General features: G+C 34.2%; 1 protein-coding gene across 1 annotated transcript; it reads left to right on the top strand.

The window, feature by feature from the left end:
* Window positions 1-3,002: 3,002 nt before the first annotated feature.
* On the top strand, window positions 3,003-8,872 carry LOC109009465 (ATP-dependent 6-phosphofructokinase 3-like). The gene is made up of 13 exons (XM_018989927.1): window positions 3,003-3,364; window positions 3,635-3,681; window positions 3,790-3,829; window positions 4,283-4,345; window positions 4,426-4,563; window positions 5,049-5,207; window positions 5,354-5,407; window positions 6,104-6,172; window positions 6,281-6,410; window positions 6,496-6,761; window positions 7,791-7,842; window positions 7,972-8,126; window positions 8,494-8,872. Exons 1-13 carry the CDS (start codon window positions 3,263-3,265, stop codon window positions 8,689-8,691), a joined length of 1,473 nt encoding a protein of 490 aa, XP_018845472.1. The 5' UTR covers window positions 3,003-3,262; the 3' UTR covers window positions 8,692-8,872.
* The last annotated feature ends 353 nt before the right edge of the window (window positions 8,873-9,225 follow it).

Here is a 9,225-nt window from a genome sequence, read left to right as displayed (position 1 = left end):
AATAATATTTTTTTCTAATATTTATTTCATCTTATCTCAACAAACAGAATAAACCTCCACTAAAAGTATATATTGTCAGTTGTGTAAATTTACTTTGATTTACGCGTAATTGGTAAATAAGTACCATCATCCAACACTTGCAAGAGGTGATCAGACAAAACTCAAACCGGAACTCCCAGCATATTCCACCCCAAGATGGAAGTGTTGGTTTGCAGAGTCTAGTTTATTCTTATATCGGCTCAATTTAATGACCAAATCTGACATGGACTTATCACAATTTTTTTGTGAGATTTCAATGAGATTTTGGTTGATGTCGATCCTATTTGTGATTTGAAAATTGCTAGATAAAAAATTCGTTTGATACTCAATCGACTTATTATTCGAATGAATGTCAGATAGAGAGTTCATTCGAATAAACAACTCAATAATTATGAAATCATGATTTTCTTTATATAAACGTGTGTATATATATATATATATAAACATTATAATCATTTCGAGTAGTGTATTTTACCTTGCAATGTATTTATCACTCATGAAGATAATAAAATTATAAAATTCTTTATAATTTTGTGAATATAAACACATTAACGAATCATATAAATATTTATTTCGTGTGATTGAGTATTTGTTTTACTTTATTTTCTTACATTGTTTTTCACAACTGGAAGCACTCCTTTTACATTGCCAATAACCTTGGCAAAATAAATCATCGTATTCATTGCATTTAGAACCTTTATCTTATCTTTTAAACAATGTAATTCATATTTGCTAACAAAAGAACTTTATCTCAAGGCAAAGCTCTCTCTCTTCCAAGCGATTTGTCTTTCTTCACCGTATCCGTATAACCCTCCCATATCTGTCCAGTGGGAGCCCACCCTCCCCCTGTTCGGCCAATGTCGGACTTGTCTATTGATTTGTTTTCTTGATTTTTCTTTAATTTTTTGTCCATAGCATAAAGATGCACTAATCTATTGTTTGTCGGCCTCCTACAACCGCCATGCGCCCCATTACTAGATTATATAATTGTCGATCTATTCGATGCTAAAAAAAATGATCAAAAAAGTGGTGCGTATGTCTCATACGTTGCTCACACTGCACGTGAGCCTCACACGTCATGGGAAGTCTGTAGTTGACATGCACGAAACCATCGGGATAAGCGGCTTTAGATCTCTTTGTCCTCCGACTTTTACATTCTTTCCAATAATGGCGCACGAGCCACACGTGTCTCTACAACCAATGACAATCGTTTCTCAACGAATTGACCCATATTTCAGTTGCTACTTCTCTTTGTTCCTATTTTTCCTAAATAAGGATCAATATAAAAGTAGTTATGAAAGTCTCTTTTAGCTGATCCAAACTAGCAAAATGCAGCACACATCAATTCACTACAACTTTTAGTTATAGTTTGTTTATCAGACAATGTAAAAATTGTTTCAAACGATTTACTCTTTGTAGAAAATGGGTGGGAGCCAAATCTCTAGCTCAAAATCTATCTGTAATATTTATCTTGAGTTGTAGTTGTTTGTTTTATGATAATTGTTGGGAGCTCTCACTCCATTTAATCTTGTATATTATAATCGCTTAGTTTATCTAAGAAATGTTTTCTTGCTTACAAAAAAAAAAAAAATTTACCTTATTCATAATCATTGCATTTATAACTTACTTTCAGGAAGAATTATATGCACCAGTCACTGTTTATTTTTATACTCTACATCTATATTTTTTTTCGTAGGGTGTGAGAGTATTTTTCATAGGAAGTGGGTATATTTTTTATAAAATGTAAAATGTGAGATAGTAAATAATAACTGATAAGAATAATTCATCATAATTAGAATTATATTTCTAGTTCTTGGATTCACATGAGTCTCGAATAAATAACATCATAATTAATTTTTAGAAGTATTTATCATTTTATTTGTTAATAATGCACTCAAATAATTATAAAATATTCTATCTCTAAAGACTCGGGAGAGAACCTAAAGAAAAAAGTTCGAGTATGCAATAAAACACTAATGTATGATTTGGATAGAGAGACATTTTTATCTCGTTTAATCTCATAACATTTTATTTTAATATCTAAATATTATAAATATAAATATTTTTCAGCTTTAAAATCTTAAAATTTGTATCTAATTATTACATAATTATTATAATTTTTTCAAATTTATAAACAAAACACAACAAATAATTCAACTTCATCAAATATCAAAATAAAGTTAAAATTAAAAAATCATATTCCAACAATATTTTAACTTTATAATATTTGTATTCAATTTTTTTGTTCTCACTTCTCAAAATTTTATAAAATATTTTAACTTAAACTATTTATAACTCATCTCATTAGACTTATTTCATCTAAATTCAAATATTTAATTATTATTTATAGATCATCATAATTCATCTCATCTTAATTTAGTATCCAAACCAGTCATAAAACATTTAATTGGCCTGATGCATTGCTATTTTCGACTGTTAGAAAAATAAAACAACGTCGTCAAATTACAAAATCAAATAAATTTTTTTCATTTATGTGGAGAAAAAAAGTTAATTGAATTACATCATATCAATAAAATACGAAATAAGGGAAACATTTTCTTAATCTAAAAGAGAGAACGCGACAACATCAAATAATATTTACGTATTTTAGAAAAATTGTCGGTTTGATTTCTATATCGTTTGTTTGATTATTCTCAGTCCGCGGTCAACGAGAGTTTGCGTTGGGCATGGTCGCACGGATTCAAAAGTTCAAAACCACGACCCCCTTTCTCGTATTCCAGCAGTAGCCAGGCCACCTGTTTCAGCAAACCAGGACACGTGTAAAGAACAACGAATCTCAGTGAGTATCAGCTACGAGAAGAGTCTCGGTAAGCCTACTAAGAAACGATGATCTCCGCGGCGATCATCGACACGTGTTCGGATCGGCTGACGTCGCTTTCCATCATCAGACGCAGACTACCGAATTATGCTCCCAACATTTTCTTCAATTTGGAAATTTCTGCCGAATCAAAGATAGCACTGTAGTTAGTATTGGGATCACGCTATCCACGCTGAATCTACGGACTGTCTCGCTCTCTCCAAAATTGTATAAAAGCATTTGTGGTTGTGGAACACCAGATCTTACACTTGGCGTGATAGCACTTCGTCACTTCCTCAAATAGCGCCCTGCTATCATTATTCATAATTGTCCCAGACACGAATTTCACGGGGTCTCCGGTGCGGTACGGTTTCTGATACCAGTTTCTTCACGAGACGAGCGGGGATGAGTTGCTCTGAAAATTCGCAGTTGAAAATCGTTACCGGCGAGGCTGGTTACGTGCTCGAAGATGTCCCTCACCTCACTGACTACATTACCGATCTTCCTGTAGCTCTCTCTCTCATCTCGTTTTTTTTTTTTTTTTTTAATGTTTTAAGTTCCTTTAAATTATTGTTGGATCCATGTCGTTTCGGTGATTTCCAATATTTTCTGAGGATTTTTTAAATCCATCAATATAATTATCATTCCCGTTTCAATTTGTAGGATAGGTATAGCATTCCTTTCCTTTTTTTTTATTTGATAAGTACATTCCTTTCCTTTTTAAAAATACTTACTATCGTTATATCGTCTTCTAATGGGTGGTGGGTTATATGGCAGACTTATCCGAATCCACTGCGATTTAATCCTGCTTACTCGGTGGTTAAGTAAGTAAAAGAAGTTTTCTAGATGATGATTGTTTTTATTTTTGTGGATTTTTTAATGGTTTTCATTTTATGATATCATAATTATTGCGCGGATTTTTCCGTCTTCAGGCAGTATTTTGTTCACGTGGACGATACCGTTCCTCAGAAGGTCAATTCTGCTCTCTAACCTGATTGCATTCCTATATGTCATTGTGTGTGTGTGTGTGTATGCTTATATTTTGTGTATATCCAACATACTATAGCTTATCTGTTAGAGAAATTGGTATTATATTTGTGTGTGAGACTATAAGCGTTAGATGTACGAGAAACTTCATCAAATGCACGCCCATTTTCTATGTAACTGAATTCATTTTCACACGGGTTTGAGAGATTGGCATTCGATCGATATTACCAGTGACAATAATTTTAAAATTGGTGCGAACAAGTTTCATAAGAAAGCTTGCTTCCCCCCCTTTTAGGGTATTAATAATCCAAGCCAAGGTGTCTTTGGCATGCATTAAGCAGATTTCCTACGCTATTTCCTTCGTTAAGATTAACTACCAGAAAAAAATGTTGGCTTTTTCTATACAAGTAAAGATTTGTTGGTTTTACATGTTTTTAGATCGTTGTTCACAAGAATAGCCCAAGAGGGACACACTTTCGGCGTGCAGGACCTCGACAAAAGGTAATTCGTCCTATCTGAATGGTGTTGAAGTGATTTTAAATCATGTTCATGTTAGTAACATACACTTTTATGCCACTCAGGTCTATTTTGAGTCAGAGGAAGTGCACGCGTGTATTGTAACATGTGGTGGTCTATGCCCTGGGCTCAACACTGTGATCAGGGAAATTGTGTGCGGTCTCTATCACATGTATGGTGTTTCTAGAATCCTTGGGATAGATGTGAGTGTCTGCATCCACTGATACTATGCTAGAAGAAAACTGAGTTATTTTTGTGATTTTTTATTTGTTTTGGATGTGTATCTATGTTGCTTCTAGTTTTCATAATAAGAATTGCATAGGTTACTTATCAACAAAGAAGTTCAATAGGTTAATCTTTAAGTCAATTTAACAGAGAGTTTCTGACCTCCTACCCCTCCCCCTTTCTGCCTTAAAAAGGGAGAAAGAAAAGAAACAAAAATGGTTTATCTGCATGCCATGATGCCATCTATCAATATATTTATGTAGATATTTTGTTTGACAATAACAAACAACAACACACAACAACACAGGGATTAGTGGTTCTAATCAAGTCTGCATTTCCTATCAATCCAAATCATCCGGACGAAGTTTTGCTATTTCTTAACGTGCAATGTTTCTGCTGCATGATTTGAGACTCACTTCGTGATTCAGTGGCTTACAAAATTTTTTGTTTGCTATGTATTTAGGGAGGATACAAGGGCTTTTATGCTCGAAATACCATTACTTTAACACCTAAGGTTGTCAATGATATTCATAAACGTGGTGGTACCATCCTTGGGACATCACGAGGAGGCCATGATACCTCGAAGATTGTTGACAGCATTCAGGATCGTGGAATTAATCAGGTGTGTAAAGGGTTGCTTTATTCTGACTAATTGTTACGTGATGATTTTTGTATAGATCAATAAACTGAGAGTTCAGCTTATCTGTTTGTTAGAGCCAGGCACCATTCCCATGGTTTAAATATTCCATACTGCTTTTACTTATCCAGGTTTATATAATTGGAGGAGATGGAACTCAAAAAGGAGCTGCTGTCATATATGAGGTAATTTTATTGTAAATAGGAGGGAATAAGAGATCCAGGATCAAATTGATTTGATCCCACAAAATGGCCTTCTCAATTAGTGGAGATGTTGAATGTGAAAGTTAGATCCAAGTCCACTTAGCCCACCCCATTCTCTCTCTGTTGCTCTACACAACCCAACCAACGAACCTGCCCATTTTTGTTAAAGGGATCAGCTTGCAAAGGGTCAAGCTGACCCTCCTCTCCTTACCTGATAGATCATTGTGCAACTGATTATTGTAAGTGATATTGTGAACAAAATTTGAAAAATATCTTGATAATTTCATAATTTGATTTTATCTTTAGGAGTTCAAAGTGTTAATCATAAGGAAGAGGCGATCATAATTTTTTTTATCCTCTAGCTTTATTTTTGCAGAAATATTGGCTTCTTTAATCAATATATTATGAAATCTGAGATAATAATAAGACAACAGGTTATATCTGTTGGGTCCCATGTTGATGGTATCATAAACGGGTTGATTTTGAGTTTAGGCTGAATGACCAGCTCACTAAACAGGTCAGATCAAACATTTTTCTATATACATATAAATTGGTCGGTGTATAGTATATTCAGTTATTGTTGGTGATTGACCTGACCTGACCTGTAACCATGCTTTAGCCGACCATTTTACAGGTGTCTTAGTTATTCAAACAGTTTTGTTCCTACTGTGCGTGCAGGAAATTAGACGGCGTGGACTCAAAGTTGCAGTTGCCGGAATTCCTAAAACCATAGATAATGACATTCCTGTACTTATTTATCAACACTGAACTGGATTTAATGAATCTAATTTTTCCTCGACTTTTTTATTGCATTCTCTCTTCGACTAACTTATTCGGGACTTTCCATTAATTCAGGTTATTGACAAGTCCTTTGGTTTTGATACTGCGGTTGAGGAAGCCCAACGTGCCATTAATGCAGCTCATGTTGAAGCTGAAAGTATCGAGAATGGAATTGGTGTTGTAAAATTAATGGGACGCTACAGTGGTAAGCTCTGCATTTTTGTTTTTCATAAAGATCATAATGTAAATTACATAGCATTTCCATGTTTGAAACAATTATCATGATGCAGGTTTCATTGCAATGTATGCTACTCTTGCCAGCCGTGATGTGGACTGTTGCTTGATTCCCGAGTCTCCCTTCTATCTTGAAGGAAAAGGTGGACTTTTTGATTATATTGAAAAACGACTCAAAGAAAATGGACATATGGTTATTGTGATAGCCGAGGGAGCAGGACAGGATCTTCTTTCAGAGAGTTTGCAATCCATGAACTTGAAAGATGCTTCAGGGAACAAGCTACTACAAGATGTTGGGCTGTGGATATCTCAGAGGATCAAGGTATCTTTGTAAACGGGAAAATGTCCCACTTCTTTAATGACTTTGGTCTTAAACCTCTCATACTGAGACATGCACATCTTATCTATGTCTGCAGCATAGGTGTAAATATATTAACTTTTAGGTTTAGTGGATCGAGATAAAATCTGTGTCATCCGTATGTGGCCGATGCATGCACATCTTATCGATGTCCACACAAGGGGTGTAGAAAATATTCCATCTTTTTTTTTTTTTTTTACATAATTAACTTATTATGTCATCGCCATCAAGAGAAACTATTTGACATCTTTCCAAGTAGAAATTCTCCAAGAAGTTTCACCGTCTCATAAACTTTAGCCATTGAGTGATAGCTGATATGCATTTAAAAGTAGATAGTTTATTGTCTTATCATGTTGTGTTGTATTCTGCCTTGAAGAATTGCTGTATCAGCAGCATACCCTTATCCCATACCTGTAACCATGCTTCATCTACTGTCCTCCTATAAAGCAATATTTCATAAAGCTTTGCTTGGGCGAGACCTTCTTGCTTGGATTACTAACCCAAGCTGCTGCATCTGTTTAAAATTTGTTGAAGTAAAATCCTCAAAGTGGTTGAACTTGTACTGAGTTGTATTTTTTCCTCATATGGCATGCCATGTAATTGATACGAGTTTTCTGCAGCAAGATCTTTTTGTTCAACCACCTAGTCGCAGCCAGACTGCTAATTTTAGTTTTGGCAAAAGACATTGTTTTATTATCCTCCAATTTGAGAAACCATTTTACCTATTCTCATGGAGACAGTTTTTTATTAAGCAATCTAGTTAGTGTAAGATATGAGATGTTTTGGTCATTATGTGTTTTTTAAAGTGACATTTGTTTAATGTGTAACTTGGAACTGAACTAAAGCCAAAGACTCAAAAGAAGTATTAGATTGATTAAGTGTAATGAGCGAAATATCTCATATTTTGTACTAAATGGTCAAGATATATTAGTTGTATAGGGGGTCAAATATAAAATTCTTTTGGTTATTAACAGTCTCTTTTTTGGTTTGCAGGATCATTTTGCTAGACAGCATAATAAGATGGTTATTAATCTTAAATATATAGGTCAGTGGCCTCAAATTTGTCCTCCTTTTTGGGTTGATATGTGTGTCTGTGTTTCCTTTATTTTTAAATGGTTATTAATATGACATGATATACATATAACTATCCTAATCTAACCAATTGGTCTTGCAGATCCGACATACATGATCCGGGCAATTCCAAGCAATGCTTCCGACAATGTCTACTGCACGCTTCTTGCTCAAAGTGCAGTTCACGGAGCAATGGCTGGTTACACCGGCTTCACAAGTGGGCTTGTCAATGGCAGGCAGACATATATTCCTTTCAACGTAAGTAATTTGGGTGATTATAAGTAATTTGGGTCCTTAGATAATCACTATGGTACTTTTAAGACTGTCACAATCAACTCTCATTTTTACTAAACTCATATTTTGGTTAATAACACTTTCAAATCTAGGACTCGGAGGAAATCATGGAAAGAAATGACTTCTGCAAGAAAATATAAAGGAGTGGATTAAATGTAGAAGGAACACTTTTTAAGTGCTATACGTTATATCTTTTTAAATCCTCTCAATCTCTGATTATAGATATACCCATAATGTATACTTCTATTTTCCTTCAAATGGACAGGCATTCCATTTCCAGTGTGAAGCCAATAATTTCTTTAGACTTATTTTCTAATTTTGTGGTACACAGCGTGTCACTGAGAGGCAGAACAAGGTCGTGATTACAGATAGGATGTGGGCAAGACTCCTTGCTTCGACCAACCAGCCTAGCTTTCTGGACCCCAAAGATGTAACTGAAGTCAAGAAAGAGGAAGAACCTCAAACCCAATTGTTGGACGGGGAGAATTGTAAAGATCCATTGGCTAAAGACATTCCCAGTTTGACATAAAATGTAGGAGTGGACTCTGTTTTGTCCAACATCTTCTTTTAAAACCAGTAGCCAAGCTTAGTTGATGCCAACACCCAAATATTGGGTGATAGGAATTTGTATTTGACTAAATAATGACTTTGCTCAAATTATTTATGCTTGACGCTTGATATGATAATGGCATGTTTGAATGCTTATGGTATCTTGAAATTTTGGGAATGGTAATGAAATAATTTGAGTAAAGATGTTTTATCGAGTTTTGAGAAATGAGAGAAAAAGTTAATATAAAAATATGTATTATATTGAAGTTTGTGAGAGTTAATAAAGTTATATTGATTTTACATTTGCGTAATAATTTAGATGAAAAAAATTAAAAATTTGAAATTAAAGAGTGTTTTTTATTTGAGTAATGTTTGAAAATGAAGTTAAGAAAAATTTTGAGAATTTTGAAAAGAAAAATTCTGCTCATTATCCTCATACATAATTTCTTAATTTTTTAATTCTTTTTATCTTATCAAATGTGTGGTGGTGTATTGATGATGAGTACCGAAACTC

This window comes from Juglans regia, chromosome 11 (genome assembly GCF_001411555.2).
Source record: "Juglans regia cultivar Chandler chromosome 11, Walnut 2.0, whole genome shotgun sequence".
Classification (NCBI taxonomy): Eukaryota; Viridiplantae; Streptophyta; class Magnoliopsida; order Fagales; family Juglandaceae; genus Juglans; species Juglans regia.
Note: the sequence above shows the minus strand (reverse complement) of the source record. Positions and strands in the feature narration are given on the sequence as shown.